This window comes from Miniopterus schreibersii (assembly GCF_964146895.1).
Source record: "Miniopterus schreibersii genome assembly, chromosome: 14".
Classification (NCBI taxonomy): Eukaryota; Metazoa; Chordata; class Mammalia; order Chiroptera; family Miniopteridae; genus Miniopterus; species Miniopterus schreibersii.
The window spans coordinates 35,096,187-35,120,232 of record NC_138114.1 but is presented as its reverse complement, the minus strand read 5'-3'; the positions used below and the strand labels follow the sequence as shown (position 1 = coordinate 35,120,232).

Genomic DNA, 24,046 nt, shown 5'->3' with positions numbered 1-24,046 from the left:
TTTGGGTGAAGGACGCCTTTTCCAGTCTCCACAGTCCAGCTGGTGTCGGAGGCCTTTGAGTTGGGTCCTATCTCTAAGTTTGCCCTGGAGGAATAGTAGAGAGCTATGTACTGGGCGAGTATGGAACTGCCTGCACTTGAGGCTAACGGACAAGATCCTGTACATGACGTTCTTCACCTGCGTGTAAGAATGTTGAGACCAGAGGGCAACTCGCGGTGTTTATCAGATTGTTGTTGAGGCTGTGGACCTTTAGGTTACGTGTTTCTCTATGAAGGCATGCTAGAGGAATCTCCTTATCGTCTCAGTACCAGGATCATCACAGGGGCATTTCTCTTGAAGACCAGCTGTATTTTTAAGTCATGTGAATGGTGCAAGATTGTTTCTGTGCTAACATCTACAAAGTTCAGCACCAAATTCAGGCCTCACCTGTAAGCACTCCCCAGCCTGCCTTGGGGCCGTCCTTATGAGTGCCTCCATTTTACTTCTAAGTCTTGTTTTCTGATTGCTTTTTCCTACTTCTCTTTTATTTGATCTTAGTATGATTTGTATCTCTGAAGAGTCAGGCCTTCAGTTTATATTAGAATAAGACAAGGTTTAAATAAGTGAACTCCCCTACCCTACACGTAAATTAATTATAGCACTTCCTACAGTATTTTATACTTACCTGTTTAGATTTTTCTCTCTTCTGCTAGACTGTATTTTATTACCACTGTGTCACTAATATCTAGCCCAGAGTCTTGCATAGTTGGCATTTAATAAATGTTTGGAATTAAAATTAAAGATGTTAGAAAGCTGGCAGACCAGAGATACATGGAACAGGTGGAGGGATTTGAAAAGGCAGAACTTCTCAGACCAGAGGGATAGAAGAGACCAGGTAGTGTGTTCTGCCATTTTTCTAACTCAAAAAACATCCCATGACTCCAGTTACGACATTGCTTCAGTATACTGTGTCTGGAGGATTCATAAGGGCTTCTGGCATGGTGGAAAGATGGGTGTTGAAGTTGACTTAGAGTTTGAAACCCAAAAATGCCTTTCTTTTAAAAATGATTGTGGGGATTTTCCTGGACTTTTCTGAGCTTCATGTAGTTTTTGGTTTCAATGTATTCTTATCTTTTTTATACTGTATGTTAATCTGTAACTCTCTGGCACTCCTCTCAGGGCAGAAGTTTTAGAATAACTATCTATAAACATACATGCTAGACATATTAAAACTTATCAAATAATTTTATTCTTTTCTCCTTTATATTACTAACAGTAGCCCAGTGTTAAGCATTTTAGAAAACCTGAAATAAAAAAAATTTTGGTTTACACACACATGTATAAAAATATATATTCAGATAAGCAAGTATCTGCTCATTACATTGCCCAGCTTTATGCGTTCCAAAAATAAGTAAATAAAACACCTGTAAATTAAAATGAGAAGGCCAGATGGTTTTGTTAAAATTCATTTTAACAATTTTAGCTGACCAACGTGTGCTAATGAAATTCAACTTAAAGTTACAGACAGTGAATATGATAGAAAGCATCGTGTGTGGTACTTAGTAGTATTCCTGAAGCAGAATCTGCTCTGTGCTTAGAACATAGTGAGGTTTACAGTTCCAACAGTCAGCAGCAATAAAGACCAAGAAAATTCCCGACTTGTCTAATAACCGCTCTGTAAAAGCAAGGGAAAAAATGAAAAAGTATCACCATCGTTTAACAATGGACTCAAATGTAGATATATTTACATATACCAAGTGCTTAGATAAAAAGTGCTAAGGCAGTAAGATACTTGGTTAATTACCTTTGATTTTTAAAAACCCACAAAACACAAAATATTTGCTTGCCTTTACATAGATTTAATTCACAAACAACCTGAACTATCTTTTCTCCATCAAGTACTTTAACAGTGCAAAATGTTAGCTGTCTCAGCATATGCCGAGCCTAACGTGAACCATCTCAGGGAAGTATCGCTGCCAAGGAAAAGGCAAAGCAGCCCAAAAATACAGTGATTCACTTCTATGCCAGAGTCTCAAAGGTAGATAGGCAGTTTCTTATGTAAGCGGTGAAATAAAGAATTCAAAATGTTCCTTCACTAATGTAAGATACAGTACTGAATCTCTTGACAAAAAATAAAGAACAATTATATTGCTACTGTGAACAGTATTCAACATGGACAAGTAGATCTCGATGTTCGGTGACTGGATATTGGATATTGCACTTGGGACACTCCACCAGGCTTTCGTTCAGTGCAGCTGTGGGACTTTTCGGTGAGGCAACTTTTACTTTGTTTTCAGTCTCTCTTTGGAAAGTGACTAATGGCTCCGTGAAGGCAAATTCAGGAAGCTGCTTCTGAAAAATAAATGTCAAATGAACACCATTTGTGCATAAGTTGTAACTGCTCCACAGATGGTCCAAATGCTTCAGCCCTGCAGACAGATTTTCTTTTTAATCTCTGCTCATCAGTATTATGGTGCTAACATATAAATTACACAAATTACCCAGGTGGTTATAAGTTATCCAAATTACCCAGGAAGTACTGGGTTGGGTGTTTATATGGATAGGTTTTTAAAAATGCTTAGAGCCAAATATAAAGATAGACCTGTGTGCAAGGCTGACAAAATTGGCTAGTCTTATATAAGAGGAGCACTTCAGCAATAAAGAACTACATGGAATTAGGAGCAGCACAGAATTTTAGCAGATCAAACAAGTTATACACAAATATGACTAATTGTATAATACCTTTGAGACTTTCCTTTTTCATGTTTTCTGAAGAACTTAGGATAGTCAGTAAAGCTTAAAAATGAGAATTTTACAGCATCCTATGAAGATGACAGACAGTAGGAACACAAAGGAAGTACAGGAAAATTATGGATTCTTTTGTATACCCTCTGGTTTCCTATACTTTGAAAACAGCCATTAACATAAATGAAGGATAAATTTCAATTTCAAATATTATAAATGGTCAAAATAGTAACATATTAAAGGATAGAGCCAAACATATATTTTCTTTTATTCATAAAGAAGTTACAAGTGAGTTTTTTAAAAGAACAATTGCTTTTTTCTCTTCTGTCACATTTCTCCATCTGCAAATACTCTGCAGTACTAGAAGACACATAAAACACAGACACCAACAGGTTTGGTCTAAAAGCTTACTAGTAACATGAAAATAGGTAATTTTCTCATAGAATCAATGTTATATAACAGGGTTTTTTTTTAAAAAAGATTATGTGTTCCCAGACAACAGTATAGTGATTACTAGAGGGAAAAGGGGGTGGAGAGAGGTAGAAGAAGGCAAAGGGGGGATAAATGGTGATGGAAGGAGACTTGACTTGGGGTGGTGAACACACAACACAATATACAGATGATGTATTACAGAATTGTACACCTGAAACCTATACAATTTTATTAACCAATGTCACCCCAATAAAGTCAATGAAGTTTAAAAAAAAGATTATATATTCAGGGTAACCCATAAAATGTGCTTAACTCAATATGCTTAAAGCAGTGTATTAACAACAATAATCCATTATCCCTAAAAACAGCATTTCTGTCTTTCTTTTTAAATAGAAAAACAGCCCGGCTGGGTGTGGCTCAGCGGTTGAGAGTCGACCTACGTTCCAGGCAATCGGGGTTCGATTCCCGGTCAGGGCACATGCCCAGGTTGTGGGCTCGATCCCCAGTGGGGGACATGCAGGAGGTAGCCAGTCAATGACAACTCTGTCATCACTGATGTTTCTATCTCTCTCTCTTCCTCTCCCTTCCTCTCTCTGAAATCAATAAAGATTTATTTTAAATAAATAAATAAATAAATAATAAATAGAAAAACATAATTCCCTCCCTTGCCCTTTTCCCTCCCCCAGGCCAGACATTTTTAGTGCCTCTAGAATCATAGTTCAGGGTGGGTGGGGGATGGTCCTAGGCAGCGGTAATGGAACGATTACCAAGAGACACATAATGCCCGTTTTTCTAGTGCTCTGAACTGATCTGCCTATTGGTTTGAGAAACTGCTGTTCTTTAAGGGGCATCCTCCTAGTTTGGGAACTGGTTTGATATATAAATGAAAAGATAGCAGAATGAGAAAGAAGAAAATAAGGTTTAAGTTTAACCATTCCAGACTCACCAGGGATTCCAACTGTATTATTTGATTTCTTGCTTTTCGAAGCTCTTTAAGAATTACATGCAATTGATGCTGCATATTTTGACGGTCAAGTTTTTCATTCTCAAAGTCTAAAGTACATGCCTGAATCTGGAGAAATGCCCAGGACAAGATAGTTACAGCTGGTATAAACTGTCTAGTTTCCTCTCTCTCTTTTAAAAAAAATCACATTTTTATTGTTGACAGTATTACAGTGTCCCCCATTTCCCCCCAACTGTCCAGTTCTCTTGACTGGGTACTTGCATGTTTTAATTAGCACAAGAAGCAAACATTTGTTATACTATCAGAGCAAGAATTCAACTGAGTATAGTGAGCTGTGGAATCTAATCAACAAAGTAATTTAACAAACAAAATAGAAACAGAAGCATAGATACATAAAACAGACTGACAGCTGTTAGAGGTGAGGGGGGTTGGGAGGCTGGGAGAAAAAAGATGAAGGGATCAAGGGAAAAAATATATATATACACACACGACAACAGTATAGTGATAGCTAGAGGGAAAGTGGGGGGAGGGCAAAGGGGGGATAAATGGGGATGGAAAGAGACTTGACTTGAGCGGTGAGCACACGATGCCGTGTGCAGATGAAGTTTTATTGAGTTGTACACTTGAAACCTATATGGTTTTATTAACCAATGTCACCCCAATAAATTCAATAATAAAGAATAATTAAACTTTTGAAAAAAGAGAAGTTTATGGTTAAGGACTTGGTTGATCTAAGGAGCAAAGCCAATGCTTAAGGTAGAAGTATCTCCCACCACTTTTTTTATGTGGAAGGGGGAGAAGGGAAGGAGATGGCTGCTCTCTGGTTTGGAATGTACTGTAATCTCTGGTCTATATTCTGAGAATAAATGGTGGCTCTCTGAGTTCTGCCTAAAGTTATATGTAGCCCTATTAGGGAGATCCCACTAGTCTGGAGTAGGAACTTCAGAAGCTGTTTGGGAAGAAAAACATTTGCCAAGGTGAACATCTACCTGTCAAGAAAATTGCCACCTCCCCTCAGAGAATCTGTTTTAGCCTAAGAACAGTAACAGGAATATATGGGTAGCACAGATAAAGGTTTTAAAAATCATTTTTCACAACTTTCAAATGGTCTTTCACAGGATAGTGTAAACATGAGGGGAAAAAATCCATTTTCTAATGGGTTAAAATGAATTTAGAAGCAACCCCAGTGAGTACCTGTTGTTCCAACAGAGCTACCCTCGTTTGTTCCTCCTGGTGCTTTAACAGAGATGTGTAAAGAAACTGGACCTGTAGGGTGTAAAGAGAGACAGTGTTGTCACATCCAACCTTTTCATCGCTTGACCTAGTCTCACAGCTGTAACCAGAACACCACCTGCTCGGCTGCGTGAGTCACTCCAGCTGGTTGTTTGGTGGCTATCCACGGCAGCAGCTGAGCAGTGCCACCCAGGCTGAGAGCTCCCTGACGCACCAGCTGAAAGCTGATAAACAGCACAACTCAGCAGTGGCCACACCCACTTTCCTGATACTAATATTTTTGAATAGCTGGCAGTGCCTCACCTCCTTTACCAGAGTTGGAGCAAAATTCTCAATGATGTACATGTAATCTTTCACAGATAACACTGCCTATACCTGACTGGTAGGCAGAAGTAAGCGTGGTAAAGACTAAGGTGGCAGCCAGGCTGGGCGTGGCTCAGCGGTTGAGCGTCGACCTAGGATCCAGGCGATCAGGGTTCGATTCCTGGTCAGGGCACATGCCCGGGTTGCCGGCTGCAGACAATCAATGACTCTCTCATCACTGATGTTTCTATCTCTCTCTCCCTCTCCTTTCCTCTCTCTGAAATCAATAAAGAAAAATTAAAAAAAAAAAAAAAAGACTAAGGTGGCAAATGTTACATATTCTCCACCTCCCTCAGCTTCCGGAGGATTTTTAAAATTACTATTCTAATAGTAGGAATCTCTAGCAAAGGTCTTTTACATTCTCTCAACTGACTCTCACAAAAGCCCTATAAGGCAAAAAGAAATTATTATTATTAATTTGACACATGATTAACCGGCAAGTCAGAGAAGTTAGGTGATTTGCCTAAGACCACACACATCCTGGACTAGAGCAGGTGTAGACTCCAAATACTGTTCTTTCCATTAGTCCATGCTGCCAAGCAAAATTTAACTTAGTGAGTTTCTGTCAAAGTAGTGTTGAATTCCAATAATCCAAACTCAGTAACTTCAACATCCTGGCATAAAGCTGGAGTACGAGAACACGGAAGGCGCCACGTGAATAAACTGGAGCATGGTTTCACAGTGAAGGCCTAGGAACCAGCCTTGATTCCCCTCTTTACATCCTCTGGCTTCTCACACAAACTTACCTCCTCCTCTGTCAGAGCATTTCAAGGGTACGTGGGTTCCTCTGGCCGGAGAGAATTCCCATAGTCACTCACCACGCTGATTTCCTTCTTGTCATCAGGTGTTTGTCCAAATACCATCTCCTCTGTGAGGCCTCCACTGGCCCCAATTTCTCTTTGTCATATTACCCTGTTTTATTTTCTTTAATTTGTTTATGGCCTATTTCCTTTCTAATTATGAACACCCACGAAGGGGACAGCAACTTGTTTTGTTCCTTGGTGGTTCCCTAGTGGTTAAAATGGTCCCTGACACTTAGTAAGGACAATGAAAAATCCGAATTATGAATCATGGACAACCTAGTTGGTTAGGCTCACCTGAGATAAGAGCTCTTCAGATCTCTTCTTCTCTTCTTCAAGTTTTCCCTTCGCAACATCATTTTCCTCCTTGAGCCTTTGAATTATCTCTGTGTTATGCCTAGCATCTTCCAGGTGCTGTACATCTGCCTTTCTTTGTGAACACAACAGTTTATTTAAGTCTTGAACTTCTTTTTGGGTTTCTTCATATTTTCTTTGAAACTCACGAAGTTCAAAATTCAACTGAGTTATGGTTTGTCGTTCAACCTCAAGATCTTTTTTTGCATTTGCCAAGAGGTGATAGTAATGTTTTTGCTTTTCTTCTTGAAGATAACCTATGACAAACACAGCAGGGCATAACTCACTTTATAAAGTATGTAATATTCCTGAAAAGGTAAAGATAAACCCACTTCTACAAACAAGATCACATTATTTCCTCACCTTACAAAATGAAAAGTCAAGAGACAGGGCTGATATTTAACAGAACAAAAACACAAGTTCAGGTATGTTATTTGAAATTACAACACTAATGACTAGAAGAACTAAAAACAGTAATATAACTATTCTATGGAGAAAGTCACTAATATCTAAAGAAGATAAATCAACAAATAGGGATATAAGCTCATTATTTATAGGTGAGATAACTACCAAAATTAAAAAACAGAAATGTTAACAATAGCTGCCCTGACAGGAGGAAACAGAGAAAGGATGAGATGGGAAAGGTGGAGCAGGATCCTTCTGCTATTAAATTATTTTAGCAAACCACTGTTACTTTGATAACACACACATACACACACACACATACACACACACACACACACACACACACAGCTGTATTACCAAAGAAAAACCAAGCTCATAACTAATATCCTACTTTCATGTGTAGTAACCTTGTAAAGGTATTACAGTAGAAACCTTGTCCCCTTAGGGATAAACAACTTTGAATTATCTCCTGAGACATTCCTTTTATATTTACTTTTTAGCATTAGCTTCATTTTAAATATTCAAATGAGGAACTGCAAGATTACGAGCCTTGCTTGCCTTTCTTTAGCCTTCTCTCTGTATAATTCAAGGCCTCCATCCCATTAGGGCTCTCAGTCACTTAATGAGTGCTTTGCATGGGGTTTGTCTTCTGTCCCTAGCTTGTCACCTGTACAATGAGTAATGACTCTTCTACCCCCACCTCTTAGGGTTCTTATGAAACTCAATTGAGAGCAATGTTAGGGAAACTGTAAAGCACTTGGCAAAAAGACATCATCACTCCTAAGAAACTTCATGTCAATTCTATGATGAGATTCCAGTGATTGAAGTATCACTTACAAAATGTATTCTTTCTCCTGGGATTGATAAAATAATTGGCAACAAGGCCAGCTCTGGGGTAATCAAGTTGGAGAAGGGTTTTGAAGGAGAGGAGGACATGTACAGGGGAGAAAATGTAATGTGCCTTCAGAGCTGCCAGAGATTTTTTTTGTCTTATGCCTTATGCCCTCTTTTATCAGAAAATTGGGAAATAAAACACATTGGCCAAAATGGTATTTCTTTAGAACACCATTTTAATAAGCCTTGCTGTTATTTTACTTTCCAACACATACCTACAAAAATCTAAATTTGAGGAATCTCTCCTTTCGGAAAATGTCAGACAGGCCTATCCCAAAAGAACATATTTATACCAGTACCTTCTGATTCAGTCTTTTTTGTCTGCTGTGCGAGTGAATGAGCAGCTGTTTCCAATTTCTGTTCCAACTCATAGATCTTTGCTAAAAGTCCTTTTACGTAGACCTCTCGCTGCTGATCATACACAAGCCATTGCTGATTTTTCTCTAAAGCCTCAATGTGAAAAGGTATAAAAATCAGTAATAAACATTATTATAATACAATAAAAATTAAAAAAGCGAAATATTAAAATGGGCAAGGGAGCCCAAGTGATGTAGTCTTCCAGCACATAAAAATTCTTGTGGCTCACAGAATAATTTCCGCTTTAGTTCCAAATGTATAGAAAGACCTGCAAAACTGTCACTGGCTAAAGATTTGAGATCTTGCTTCCTGGCGTGTTGACAGTTTGGCTCAAATAAACTCTTACAAAATTCTTTACAGGTTAAAATGTTTCTTATATTGACAAACCCTTTATAATAAAACTGTCATAGCTGTTTCTATAACCTTATAAGCTCTTAATATGCACCCCTTGTATCACAGTTCATCCCAGACATGTTGTAATTTACTGTCATCAGTGGTTGAAGTAGCAGCCTGCATGAATAACATATTCTTCAGGGCTGCCAGAAAGAGATGATATAAACACAAAGTTTTTAACAAAAGTTGCATGGTGTAACATTACTGAAGTAAAACATACATACTGGAATATATTTTCCAAAGTGCTCAGTTCTGTTTGAATCACCCTACATTTGTTGTAGGTGTATTGCAAAAGGAGGGGCTCCCTTCCTCCACAAGCTGGCATCTCACTCAGGAGGGGTGAGATGGGATAAGTTGTAAGAAACATGCTAGAGTTTTTGGTTGTATATCAAGGCATCTTTTTTCAGGTAAGAATTTCTATTCTTTAAAGATACAGGCAGTTGAGCTGCATGTCCAAAAAGATCTGTATGTATGAAAACTAAGTCTAAAGAATTCTTCCAACCTTTGCTAGGCTCCTTTCATGAACATCCTATCAACTCCTGAGGAAAGTGTCTAGGTGTGGGGTTTAAAGGATTTTCAACGTCTGTTTTCTATAGAGTTAGGAAATGTATTAGGAAGACAGAAGCAACTTCTGAAATCAAAGACTTAGCTCAGGGCTCCCCAGTCACTTGACCAGACAGACACTTTTCTCTCTGCCTCTGTCAGGTAGTTATAACATTCATTCTTCTCATATGGCTTAAAAATTCATTTATCAAGCAAAGATATTATATGTTCACTCTGCATTGTATACTCAAATTTAATTGATAAAGAGATGTAGCATTGTATGAGTCAAAAAGCACAGAGATATCCAAATACTTATAAATCTTGTTTGATATTGAAAATACCTAATTTATACCAAATTTTAAACTTGTCCACATTTAAGAAATATTTTAGCCTGGCCAGGTGTGGCTCAGTGGTTGAGTGTTGATCTAGGATCCAGGAGGTCACGGTTCGATTTCCGGTCAGGGCACATGCCCCGGTTGCGGGCTCGATCCCCAGTGGGGGGCGTGCAGGAGGCAGCTGAACAATGACTCTCTCATCATTGATGTTTCTATCTCTCTCTCTCTTCCTCTCCCTTCCTCTCTCTGAAATCAATAAAGGTATATTTTTTAAAAAAAGAAAAAAATATTTTAATATAGTTTAAATCAACATTGGACAGTCATGAAAATTTTCTTCTTTTAACAGAAACTGTCCATATATTACTTAAGTGTGAGAAACAAACTATGGGTTGGTTTAAGACTTTAGAGGCAATATTCTAAAAGGTCACATGATGGTGATGCCCCTTAAATAAAGTAGTAAACATTTCTTCACTCCCTACCTCTTCTCACTGACCCTATACATCTGCTTTCTTCCCTTGATAGCATCAATGAATGGACTTGATAGCACTCAATAAATGTTGATATTATTAGTTTTGCATCTTTAGAGTCGTCATTGCATTAGTTATCTCTTCCAGCTTTGTGTCATCTACACGTTTGTTAGGCACGCATTTAATGTTTCCATCCAAGTTATCAATAAAAATATAGAACAAGTATGGGCAAAAGTGAAGCCCTGTAGAATGCTACTAAAGCTCTTCCTCCTGGCTTGACAGGATCCATTAAATGTTCCTTAGGCAAAATCTCAACATAGATTAAAATGTTAGCTTATACTGGAGGAATTAAAAAGTGCAGGTCAGCTGACAAAACTGGAAGATGGATAGGGTCTGTGTTGAAGTTGCTATCTGTACTTTAGTCATGTAAGAGAGTATCCTCATTCTTAGGAATACACACTGAAGTATACAGGCTTAAAGGACTATGGATATATGTAACTCATTCTCAAGTGGTTCAGGTAAAAATATTATGTGTGGGAGTGGGTGGGGACTGAAGAGTGAAAAACAGGATAAAATATTAACAATGATAGAATTTTGGTAAAGGGTATATGGGCATTTTATGTACCATTTCCATTCTTGTTATTTTCCTGTAAATTTGAATTTTTTCCAAATAAAAGATGTAAAAATAATTACTTATTTATCTTCCCTAAAGTCTATGTTTGAAAAAGATCTGTTAAAAATCAAGAGCAAGAAATGCCTATGAAAATTGCCTTTTAGCTATTTGGTTTGATTTAGTTTGAAAGTTGCTGACATTAGACAATGTTCACATCATGAATTTCATGTAATTATTTCAAAATGTCGACCAGACCTAAACAGTAGCTGAGGAGTGATATAGCTAGGCCTTAAGAAAGGTAAACATAGGTTTTTAGGGCTTCTTTTAGCATAACAAACACTGATCTTAAAAGAGGTAGGCAAACTTCCACAGACGTTTTGCAGGAGCTTTGAGGAGTAGTGTTGGACTAGAACTGTTGAGCTCTCAAAAGCCGAACAATGTGAGAGTATGTGGGTTATGAGGGCATGAGATTTCTCTAATTCCTGCTCCCTAAATCCCCCAACTACAATTTTCCTCCTGGTCTATAAGATCTGCAGAGAATCCAAAGTGACAACCAGAACTAAACCGCCTCTTGCTTATCAAAGGTAAGTTAATGGTTCTCAAAGGATGGCCCTCAAACCACCAGCAGGAGCAGCAGGAGCAGCTAGAGCTTGTTGGAAATCCAGAATCTCAGGTTCTACCCCAGACCAAGGAAATGAGAATCTGCATTTCATGATGATCCCCTAGATTCATACATACATTGGAGTCTGAGAGGGATCGCTCAGTCTAGATCACCAGCTGAAGGTCAGCTGGGTTAAATTTTACTGCATTTGTCTAAAAGCCTCTCTAAGGTAAACAGAGCAGAGAAGTACAATGTAATCCTTAAATAATGTGGGAAGATAGAACAGAACAAAAAGATTGGGTATAAGCATGTAACATTTTAAAGTTAATTTCTTAAGAAGAATCATTATCTAAAAATAACGTTTGTTCATATTTGAAGCAGACAGCACTGAGAAACCTAAAACCTACATACGAGTTTAAGAAAACAGCACATATTTTCAGGTGCTTTGCTAAAGGAGACACTAGTAAAATGCACACAAGATTCCACTGTCATCCTTTTGACCGTTCTAGATGCTGGGGATAATATATGACACCAGCAAACTTATTTTGTTAGTTAAAAACTATGTTTCTCTTTATTTTAGTTACCTCTAGGTAAATTAACTTGATAAGGGTGCCACAGTACCCCACTATGTAGACACTAAACAGATTTAAATTCTTCTTTTGAAGATCAAATTGACCACAAGGTACACTTGCTAGATGAAATAAAACAGGAACCTTAAGAGCATACTTAGATCAGGGTAGACATACCAGTAATATTTCTAGAATCAAAATACCTACCTAATGGCCTAATAATTAAATCAAGAATTTCATACTTTGTATATCTAGTCTTAAAACTTGAAAAAAACTACACTGTGAATAGTTCTCTGTCCTAAATTTAATTAATTCCCAATGAAACCTACCAAACCATTTAAGACGTAAGTTTAAAATAATATGGCTTCCCCATATATTGAAAATAACCTATCAAATTCTAGAGAAAAGAAGTATTGAGTATACAAAGAATGTATTTTCCTTTTCAAACTATAAAAGCAAATTCTGGTTCCGATGGAAGAATTTCAAACTAAAGAGCACATCTTGCACGGATATACAAAAAGAGAAGAAACTGTAAATTGTATTATAACAACAAAATAGCTGGGCAAATTAGATTTAGGTGGAGAAGGGATGCTGTTGAGGTATTTGGTAGTGATGATGGGTGATTTCTAGGGCTTTCTAGCCTAACAACATCACGATTAGAGGAACTGGCCCTCTTGAATACCTGGAAAGAGACTTAAAGGTAGTAATCTAGAGAGATGGAGAACCATTCAGTTCTCCGCTTTCACAGATTTTTTTCAATTCACAGCATCAAAGCTGTCAAATTCCATGAAATTTAGAATAAATGAATTAGTCCTCTTTAGCCACAGCTTAATAAAAGGAAAAGGAACTTACATCTTTCAGCTGCATTTCAATTTCATGAATATTACTGACTGATGAGTTGAAGCAATTTGTTGTCTCAGTCTGCAAATAAACCAGTATTAGTTAACATCATAAATTTAATAATAGAAGCTTCCTCATTATACTTCACAGGGGGATCCCAAAATCCAGATCTCATACATGCTAGTGAACCTCAAACCAGGTGAAGGTACTAGAAGAGAATTAAGATCTTCTGGAAGTGTCCTAAGCAGATTAGAAACCTTGAGATTTAATTTGACTTCTGAGATCCTCTGGACCCCAGGATCACTGGAATAGCCCTCAGTGCATATAAGTAGCCCAGTGATTTTCACTAAAAGGAAATAAAACAAAACTGGGCTATTTAAGTGAAATCTGGAAAATAGCAAATTGTCAAACAAAAGATAAAAGTTATTTTCTAGAATTATGTTTATATTAGAAACAGTATTATTATTAGTTCATATAGATTATATGGAACTCAAAACATAAATTCTCTTTTTCCCCCTCATTTTCTCATAAAGGAAAAAAAGAAGGGAAATAGATAGTTAGGTACCCAGACTAGCCAACAAAACTCATTAAAAGCTCTATTCCAGTCTTCACTTGTGTGAACACTGGCAAGGAAGCTCAAAATACTTTTTTTCTCCAATGGTGCTCTAGACACTCACCCTATATGTAACCCTTTCTCCCTCTCAGTTTGGTTCTCTGAGTGGAAACTGTGACAGGGACGGGAGGGGTGGGGAAGGAAGATGAACCGGGATCTCTGAATGACTATGGAGCAAAGCCTCCCCCACTCCAACCTGCACTAGACTGTGACATGAGGAAAAATAAACATTTGTTGTAAAGGCTGCGATTTGGAGGTGGTTTGTTGTAGCAATTAGACATACTGACTAACATAGAAATTAATAGTGGACAGCCCACACAATTATAAGAATACATCTTTAAAATGACCATTTCTACTAAAACTTGCATGTCCATGTTCAAAAGTGGAGAAACTAATTCTTGAGCCCTAAGGAAAGAATTAGTTTGGATTTGACAGTAATGCTTCATGAGTTTCAGCTCTGTGGAAATTCTTTAGAAAAACTTAACCTCTTTGAACTCATCTGTTAGAAATACTCAATTGCCCATCTATGAGAGTACACATAAATGAATAGGTCTGATCACTGTAACTACGGTAAAGGGGAGACAAGTACAGAGAGACCTTAACAATATGGAGATGTTATATCTGAAAGCTACAGATTTTCTTCTATAGGTGGTATAAATAGTTATAGTGTTAGTTTATTCAAATGTTCAAATTTCCAAAAGAATCAAAGGCCTGATCAAAAAGAAACCATTTATTGAGCACTTACTATATGCCAGGCACTATGCAATTTACATATATTATTGCATTTAATCTCCAATATTCTTATCCTGATCTTACCAATGTGAAAATCGAGGTTTAGGAGAGAGATCTGATTCTAGCACTGTCTCTAAGACTAGAGTGGTTAAGGAATTTGTTCATAGTCCCAGCTAGCCAGTGGCATAACCAAGATCTGAACTCAGATCTGCCTACCTACAAATCCTTGCTCTTTCTGCTACCCTAGTGACTCTAAACAAAAGAAGAGAAGAAAAAGCAAGTGTGGTTAAGAAAAGCATACTTGATGTTGTACCTTTATATCTCAAATATGGAAAATACAAACAAAAAACGAAACCTACTGTCATGATACATACTACAGGATAAAATTGCTCAACAAAATGTTCTTGGTCATCTTACAGTGGATTTTGTATTCTGAATATTCCCTTGGGCAAAACAATGGTGTGGGGCATGCAGGGAGCCATAACAAACTATAACAATTTTTGCTTATAGAAAGGGTTCCAGGCTACAAGAAAAAGAGTAACGTATTAGTATTACTATACTTTTCATGATTTGACAAGCATGTTTTAACAAATTTATTCTTCATAAGAATTACCAATTGTGTCAGAAAAAAAAAAAATTCTGTGTTTAAAGAAATTATTAGTACCTGTGATACACAAAATGGTTTGGTTTCAAGTTCAGCAAGTGTTGAAGGTGTAGAAGACAGCTGTCTTTTCAATACATCTATCTCTTCAGACAAGGATTTCAACAGCTGTTCCTTCCTTTCACCCTCCTTTGCTTTCTCTTCTAGCTGTTCAAACAACGCAGTAGTACTGTATTTGGCTCTCAGCTGTTCTCTGAGTCGCTGTATTTCTCTGTCTTTCTCTATGAGATGATAAGCATTCTTCTTCCTCTCAGCTTCAAGGACTTGAATTTTCTACATATAAACTAAGAAGAATCTTAGAGCAAAGCCAGGGCAAATATGAAAGTAAATGATGTACAATAAACATTTACGAAGTATTTATTATATATCAAGTCAGCATTATACTAGATAACAGGGCCAAAAAGAAGATGAAGTCAAGGTCTTATGCTCAGAGAGCTCAGCGAGGTAAACCAGTACATGAATGTAATATGGTAAGTGCTGTAGTTAAGATATTTATAAAATGGATGAGACACAGATACAGAAAGGAGAGTGGTGTTGAGAGTGGTGACAGAAAGCTAAAGAGAAGCTGGTTCTCATGTGAGTATCTGATAATCATCCCTCCATCATACGAATCCTAACAATTTAAGGCTAAAAGTTAGTCATTGATGAACCTGAACTGGAAGCAACAGAACTTAAAAATTACAGAACATTTACACCTGTATAAAAATGCATTCATTAACTTGCTTTTTGTTAATAAATTATTTGATATCCAATCTAAAAGGTGATCTTCAAAAGGAGTGTTTAACATTTTCAAGGACTTGAAAGATAAAGAAGGCATGCATGTTATATTGCTGCTGGTATAAGGGAGAAAGCACCAAGAGAGATGATAGAAAAAGTTAACAGAATGACTTTACATGGTAACAAGGTAAAAACAGCACAAAACTAAAATCTTGCATTTGGTGGGGGGGTAGCATTGTTCAAATATAATATGAAGAAAATTGAGTTGGATGGTTGTGTGAAGATGATGAGGGATTTTAGTTAGCTACAAGCTTAAGATAAAGCAATAGTATGCTACAGTTACCAAAAAAGCCAATACAATTTTAGGTTTTCATGTAGTACAGCATCCAGATCAGTAGCAATAACAGTACCATTCAACCTCTGTTTGCCACTGTGTACAGTGCTGGGTACATAATTCAGACGGAAAATGAACATGCCACCAAGTGTTCAGGAAAGTGACCAGGATAAGAAGCCAGAAAAGCTGAAGAATATGGGGCTGCTCTACAGAAAAGTAAGAGAAAACAAGGTTTTCTTAAGTATCTGAAAAGTTGTCAACTGGATTAAAAACAGACTTGTTCTGTGTAGCTTTAAAAAAGGGAACAATCAGAACAAATGGGTAGAAGTTACAGGAAGTTTAGTTTCAACTGTTTATAAAGGAACACAGATTTGACAACCAGTGCTCGTCAAAAGAGGAATGACAAAGAGATCTCTCAGGGATGCTATCAGATTTCTTCAGCAGATTGCAAAATAACCTTTATCTCTAAGAATTTGTGATAGATCATTTTTCAGCGCTTGAAGAAGTATTTACCTCAATATGTGTTGTTAAAAATAATAAATCATTTGGTTTTACAATGTGCCTATAAAATAGAATTTAAAGAAATCCATCGAAACTATTTAATACAGGTCATTTATTTTCTAACTTTAACAATAAAAGTAATATTACAAAATAAGTTAAAATCAAATTAGTGATAAAATTTTTAAATCTTTCCAGTTCTAATAAATTGCCACTGCTTTACCCAACAAACTGAAAATTAGGGAACCTGAAATACAGTCTAAAAGAATGCAAAATGCCAATATTTGTAATGATTTTATCTCAAAAGAACCTGAAAAAAAGATTACTTGGAAAGCAGCCAATATACACAATAAAATAGATTTCTAAATATTCATATTAAAATCTGAACTCCATTTAACACTTTGAAGTTAGATACAAGTTTTTACATTTAGTAAACTAACAGAAAAGCTAGATTATATCATTACTGGAAAAATACTTTCTCTTCTACCATAAAGCTTACTACAATTGAAAGGGTTTTTAAGGCCCTTTACCTCCAAAAGTCTGTGTCTCTCTTTATCAGTCAGCTTTCCTCTTCCGCTTGTGACTTCATCCGTTGATGTCTGTAAGGCTGCAGTCTGTCCCCTAAAATTTTCTAATGCGGTTTCTGATTTGGAGTTACTAGACTTTGATCTCCATTTACTTTTAATTAAATCTCTGGGACTTCTGCAAGACATCTCTGAAATTGTAAAAATAAAAACACAATTATATTTTATAAATCTGAGTTAAAAGGTCAAGTCTCAGGTTTGAAAAGGCCTAATAACCTACTTGCTAAATAGAAGAACCTTTCTATTGAAAAGAAGTGATATGGCCAAACCACTAGGGTATGGGAGAGAAACCGGGGACTGAACCTTGAATTATTTTTGTCACCCACAGTGCCTAAGAGCAGGAGCTCAAAAACTACTTATGAATTGGCTGAAGTGATCTAAGACATGCTGGACAGGTGACCAGAGAAACCTTGCAATGCAGCAAACTGCACAAGGCCTCGTTACGGGCTACACCATCTACAGGTGGAGGCAAATCTTTCAAAACCCTCACGTACGGCATCCCACCGGGAGGCAGACAGGCAAAGTAAAACTGCAAAAAGAGGCACTTTTTTTCTCTCTCTAAAATGAAGATATTTGTAGAAGAAAGATATCAAAGTGCTTGCTAACCAGCAGAATGTTAAACTAAGGAAAGACCTTGGCCAAGTCACTTGGCCTCTCCGCATCTGTAAGGGATGATAATACCCACCGCGAAGCTGAAAGGAGGGATCGAAACCACCACGGCCCTGAGGCGCCCAGCCCGGCGACGGGCGCGAAGCAGACGACGGAAAAGGGGGCTTAAATCGGGCGGGCGGAGATTGAGTCTGGGCGGACGTGCTCTCCTCACCGGCCCCGCCGGCCTCGCGGTCCGGTCCGGCCCTGCTCTGCCCCGGGGCTGGGAGCCCTGGCCACCCCTCTCCAGCCTCCGCGGTCGCCTCCCAGCAGGCTGTCAGCTCGAGACGCGAAAAACGCAGCTCGCGTCCGCCGGGTCACACCTCCGGGGCCAACGCCGCTTCCGGGAGTTTGAATCCCGCGGCGGCGGGGCGGGGCACGTCACTGCCGGCGGGGACGCGGCTGCCAGGAAGGAGGGGCGGAACGCGCCGCGGAGTCGCGGCTCCCCGATTGGCTGCAGCCCCAGGGGGCGGGGCCTGGAACCTGAGTGCGGAAGGAGGGTAGGACGGAGGCGAGGCGGGGCGGGGCGGGGCGGGGGCGGGATCGCCTCCTCCCGGGTCTGCCCCGGGTATTCTGGGGCTTTCTCTGGGTTTTTGTGAGAGCTCAGACCTCAGACTCGGTGTTTCTCTGTTCGGAGCTGTCTTGTGTTTATCCGCTTTGGGGATGAAGCAAATTCCTGTGCTCAGTGAGATAAGCCCGGTGACTGAGCTGGAACTAAGGCATCCTGTGTTCTTGAGCATAATTAGCCCTTCTCACTGCCAGTCTCGCCCTGTCCGTGGGTTACGCATCGATGCCTATAAACTCTGGTTGCTCTCTTCCCTCCTCCCCCAGCCCAGCCGCCTGGATATTCCCGCTCACTGACGAGTCCCGCACAGGAGAATGCTTGGGGACCTCGCCAATCAGTGGTCCCTCCCGACTTGCTTCTCAGTTCAGGGCGCCTTCTACTTGGAGAGGGTGGCTTTCTGGGCACTGACTACTCTGCCTGCTTTAGCTCCTTTTAAGAATTAATTTTAGCCCTGGCCAATTTGACTCTGGTGAGAATTTCCGCCCGGGACTGAAGGGTCCTGGGTTCGATTAGGGCAAAGGGCACATACCTTGGTTGCAGGCTCCACCCTGGCCCTGGTCAGGGCGCGTGGGAGGCAACCAATCTATGTGTCCCTTTCACGTCAATGTTTCTCTCTCTCCCTCTCCCTATACTTTTCTCCTCCACTCTCTTTGAAAAGCAATGGAAAAAAATATCCTCGAGTGAGGATTTAATAAATAAATAAAATAAATAAATACAATTTAATTTTAAGTCTGTGGGGTTATTAAAATTGTCAACGTAAGAACATCCAAACCTGTAGAGAATTTTTTATAAGAGTTTATTTGAGTCACAGAGGACACACTTGGAAGCAAGATCTCAACAGACTGAGAAAGTTTTTCCCAGAATGACAGTTTGCAGTTTGTTTTATACATCTGGGATTAAGGAAGATTAGAAGGCAAGGCAGGAAATCTCTGATTGGATTACAGGATAGTTAAGGTTATGTGCACTCTTGACCGTGGTTCAGCTTCCGAGGTCCTGAAAAAGAGGCATTTCAAAGGTGCTTTAATCTAGGTACACAAAAACAATGGACAGTGTTTGCTTAAGGCCAAATAACCTTCTACTAGGGAAGTAATAGGCCTGAGACATAACTGCACACCATGACCTGCCCAGTTAGGAATTTATGATCAGATCACCTTGTGAGGTTACTTTTGGTTAGATTTATTAAAGAGCCCCTTTTTCATCCACAAAATGTTTTATTTGTATTCAGAGTATTGGTATGCAATTCAATCATTTTGCTACCCTGCTGAAAAATGCATCTCTAATAAGTCCCCCCTGCCAGTGCGGCATGGTGTCAGGAGTAAGACCATGGGCTGTAGAGGAAGACTGCCTGTGGTCAGATCCTGGCTCCATTTTCTGTGGGAACTTGGGCAAGCTGTGCCTCAGTTTTTTCATCTGTAATATGGGGATGAAAAAATAGTACTTACTTCATAGGATAGGACAGTGGAAGAATTAAGTGAGACAAAATAAAATGCTTAGGATAGCATGTGGCATCTAGCGAGCACTCAGTAGATGTTATTAGGTTCTCTGGGCTGGTGCCTGCTTGCCTGCCTGCCTAGGCTCACCAGTTGACTGTTTCATCTCACACACGATAGTCTACCAAAATCAAATGTCTTAAGGTTCTCCATGATCACCACATGTGTTTGTTTAACTCTATTTCAGATCACACATACATGTACACACGCACATGCACCCAGGCATGTGCATCAATCCAACCATTCTCAGTCTAGCTGTCACCTCCTCCAGGAGCCTACCCTGCTTGCCCACACCTGCCCTGTCTTTTTTGCCTCCTTCTATCATTATACTCACTTCATTATGCCGTAACTATCTGTGAGCTTCTTGCAGAGAGGAAATGTATCTTACTCATCTTTGTAGTTAGTATTGGGCCTGGAACCAAGTAGACTTTCAGTAAGTGTTTGCTGAAGAAATGCATGTATGCATGAATGAATGAAGACCCTTACATTTGTCTATCAAACAGTATGATGAGGAATTTAAAGTAAGCACAAGACTTAAAGTGATTCTACTTTTCCCGTTTCATTTTCTGGCTCTATTTTAGAAAATATGTTAATACTTGGAGAAGGTCAGGTTCATTCCTGTCTTATATTGCTCTTTCAATTGCTTTGAATAATGACAATATGATGGTGCCAAATGTTATAAAATACTTTATCCCTTCCTGCCCCCCATGTAGACTTAGTGACTGCCAGGCACTTTTTTAAAGTGATGAAATTTAAATATACGATATATTAAGTTATTTCAAAATACCATCTACCACTATGCAAAACCCGATAATTAAGCTACTAAAAATAGTTTTTAGTTCTAAAAAGCACTTTAGTTATCAACCAAAATAATTCTTAAAGAAGTATTTCAACAAACAGATCTTAACAATGGACCCTCTGTGTGTGCCAGTTTGAAAACTGCTGTTAAGTAATACCTAAGATTATGTAAAACTGGAATTAGAATAAGGTGTTATAAATCTGTCTTCATTGCTCTTCTGCTAAATCTTCTTTGCTACCTCGATGACTGTGCTCCTCATGTCTGGATTTTTTGCCACACCTCTCCTGCTCTCTCTATATTTCCCTTTCTCTCTGTCCCTTTTGCCTCAGTGCCCCAGGACAACCCTAAGGCCACTCGCCTACATTAAATGCATGAGTTTACTTGACAAAACAGGCGAGGAGTAATGAAACACCGAAATTCAAGACCTCAGCTGAGGTGAAGTTGGAAAGGGAGTCTGACTCAGAAGACAGTGGGTTTGAATCCTGGCTTAAGTTTTTACTCTTTTGGGCCTCAATTTCGTCAGCTGGAAAGATGAAGCCAGGAGTCCTAGCTCCCAGAGTTGCTGGAAGCAGTGAATGATAGATATGTGAGATCTAGCAAATGGTCTCCACAGGCCAGGGACTTCTATCAGGTCAGAACTTCGGCTTAGCCTCCACTGAAGCCCCAGCACCCAACACATGGTAGCTGCAGGCTCTCAAGTGTTTGCTGAACAAACATATTTGTGATGAATAAATGGCTGATCGCTGTGTTAATTTACTCTTTTCTCTAACTCTTACTCCTCCATGATTTTCCCTAAAGGAAATATTTTTCCTTAAGTGTTTTTCTTACAGCGCTTATTGGGATCTTATAGATTTATGTGTAAAACCTGATTGTCTTGGTAACTGATGTGGTTTCCAGGCCTCTGCAGGACAGTCATCTGATGGGTTTTCTGTTCTTACATAGTATATCCACTCTATCATGCCCACTTTGGGGAGCATTTTAATCCCTACTTTCCACTGTCTGCCAAAACAATCCAGGTATTTCTCTTATACTTAAAGTGGGCCATTGCTTTTTTCATGCTTCTAGGAGTCATTGTGTGTCCACACCATTTCCAGGGGCCTTGCAGCATGTGAAACCCAGTATCCCAGGGGAGTGCACCCACATTGATAAACTCTCTTTTATCCAAATTTACGTCCCACACTGTCCCTTGATCCTGTACCCTTAGAATATGTTCCATGTGTACTCTTCCAAGACACGGTGGCTGTTTCCTGTAGTTTATTCAGGGTGTGGTCTTTCTGTCTTCAGCAGGCCTAGCAGAATTTTGTTGGGATTAACCCTAGATACTGGTCTAGTGGCCTGGAGGGGCGGTGAAGGCAAAACAAGTCCTTCAGGGTAGAGGCCTCTGGGTCATCTCCAGGCCAGGGGGAGGGGCGCTTGTCCTGACGAGGGAGCAGCATGTTATTCTGCAGGTTCAGAGGGTTCAGGGGAATCCGGGGATTTAAGATTTTCACGGGCATCAACCTAGACATTCCTATCCCACATATCAGGTCCCATTCTTTCTTAAGCATTGCTTTGACCTTGTCATAAGAAACCAGTCTTGGATAGGAATTCAGTGTTTTTTGGAGCTTGGCTTCTTTTATGACTAATATGCCCTCAGGTGACAAAGATTCTTTGCTTGACCAAACTTTAGCCAGGCTCCTGAACCTTCTCCTAACCCGTCTGTGCAATTCCTTGAAACATTTAGTTTTAGCAAGAACCCTACTTAAGTCAATTTAACCAGAACGTCCTCGCGCCCACATGCACACCCTCCACTACTTGATGACATGTCTCATTCTCTGCGATTCCCAAGGTCACCTTGACCTGTGTTCAGCAAGGATCCTGTTAGGTCAGTTTAGCTAGAATCTCCTTCTCCCTGATGTTCTCTTAGAGTAATTTTCCACCCACTGACCCTCACTCACCCTGCTCCCTGGCTATACATTCCCACTTGTTTATGCTCTATCTGGAGTTGAGCCCAATCTCTCCTCTCCACTGCCAGATTCCATCGCAGTGGCCCCTGTGCCTATCTCAATAGCCCCTCCGCCTTGAATAAAGCCTTTCTCACCATGCTTTGACAAGTGTCATTGACTATGTAGTTTTTTGTTTTTCTCTTCTCTCCTCTTCTTTTCTTTTCTTTTTGGTTAATCCTCACTGGAGGATATTTTTTCCATTGATTTCTAGAGAAGGTAGAAGGGAATGGGGAGGGGAGGAGGGAGAGAGAGAGAGGGAGAGAGAGAAAGAGAAACATCAATGTGAGAGAGACACATTGATTGGTTGCCTCCCACATGAACCCAAACAGGGGCTGGGGATTGAACCTGCAACCTAGGTATGTGCCCTTGACTGGGAATCGAACCCTCCCGTGAGCAGGCCGATGTTCCAACCACTGAGCCACGCTGGCCAGGGCTGTTTGGGTTTTTGTTTTTTTTCTTTAACAAAGGAAGGGAATACACTTCTCAGGTTTAGGTCCTGAAAGAGTGGAGAGCAGCTTTCCCATTTTTATTTCCCATTTTTAGCAGCATTTGATGGTCCAGGAAAACTTAGGTGCCCAGCTCTTACCACTTAAGAATTTTTAAAGAAATCCTATGGTGAATCCTTTTGGAAAGCAAAGGATCAGCCCCCAATATACCAATTTTGTAAACCCATTATTGCTGCCTCCAGATTGGGCTCTCGTGAAATAAACTCATCTATTCCTCTGCCACACAGTAGGGGGCACCCTTTAACAGATTTAGAAAACATTTTTTTCTATGAGTCGTTGCTGAGTGGGTGTGTTCAACAGCAGGAGAGAAGACACAGCAAAAGTAAAAAAAAAAAGCAAAAACGATTCAGTAAAGTTGTAAAACTTCATGAAGCTCAGAAGTGAATAAAAGCAGTGGCAGGAAACCAATTAATTCGGTTCCACAAATGGTTGCTAAAAAGCAGCAGCGTCTTCTCAGAGGTCTAACCTGCCCACATTTATTAGCCCCAAATCCACGTCAGCTTCATTTGTTGCACATAACTATTTTTAGTTGGGGTTTGGTCTTGTCACTTCCACATTTCCCAAATTCATAAGTGGGTGCCTGAGGCACTGCGGCGACTCTGGGAGTTTGCAGATCAGTTTACAGGAGCCTTCAGCAAATAACCCGGCAGGGATCCACCCATCGCCTTTCCCCCTGCCCTCCCCTCCCGGGCGGTGCTGCCTGCAGCCCGGGCGCCCGTGTCCCCAAACTTCTTTGGCTGAAGCTCGCTTCCCTCCCATGCAGAGCCATGCTTCGTGTGATTGTGGAATCCGCCAGCAATATCCCTAAAACGAAATTTGGGAAACCGGATCCTATTGTTTCTGTTATTTTTAAGGGTAAGGCAAAGTTTTCTTCTTTTGCTCAAGTCCTGTTTTGGAATGTTAGTTTTCTGGAGTCATTTTCTTTCAAAGTCTGCTTTTGGGCGACTGATAAAATCAAATCTCTCTGGCTTTAGCTCAAGTCTGTTACCTGTTGCAGGTCAGGGGAGAGGACCGGTTTCTGTGGGAG

At 39.7% G+C, this 24,046-nt stretch overlaps 2 protein-coding genes across 4 annotated transcripts in view; one reads left to right on the top strand and one right to left on the bottom strand.

The window, feature by feature from the left end:
• Positions 1-1,207: 1,207 nt before the first annotated feature.
• On the bottom strand, positions 1,208-17,959 carry CEP55 (centrosomal protein 55). 2 transcript variants are annotated; one of them, XM_081158488.1, is made up of 9 exons: positions 17,712-17,959; positions 16,973-17,157; positions 14,897-15,166; positions 12,900-12,968; positions 8,469-8,619; positions 6,814-7,127; positions 5,315-5,386; positions 4,103-4,228; positions 1,208-2,331 (listed from the first exon to the last, which is right to left on the bottom strand). In XM_081158488.1, the coding sequence occupies exons 2-9, from the start codon at positions 17,153-17,155 to the stop codon at positions 2,131-2,133; spliced, it is 1,386 nt and encodes a 461-aa protein (XP_081014614.1). In that variant the 5' UTR covers positions 17,156-17,157; positions 17,712-17,959; the 3' UTR covers positions 1,208-2,130. The 2 variants fall into 2 exon arrangements, with proteins under 2 accessions (XP_081014614.1, XP_081014615.1); XM_081158489.1 differs by lacking the exon at positions 4,103-4,228 and having other exon boundaries at positions 2,042-2,331; positions 17,712-17,790.
• A 5,752-nt stretch (positions 17,960-23,711) lies between these two features.
• Positions 23,712-24,046, top strand: part of MYOF (myoferlin) — a 127,200-nt gene continuing 126,865 nt past the window's right edge. For both annotated transcript variants that reach the window (XM_081158700.1, XM_081158701.1), the window contains exon 1: positions 23,712-23,874. In XM_081158700.1, coding sequence (XP_081014826.1) covers positions 23,787-23,874 — 88 coding nt within the window. In that variant the 5' untranslated portion in view covers positions 23,712-23,786. The remainder of the gene's footprint in view (positions 23,875-24,046) is intronic.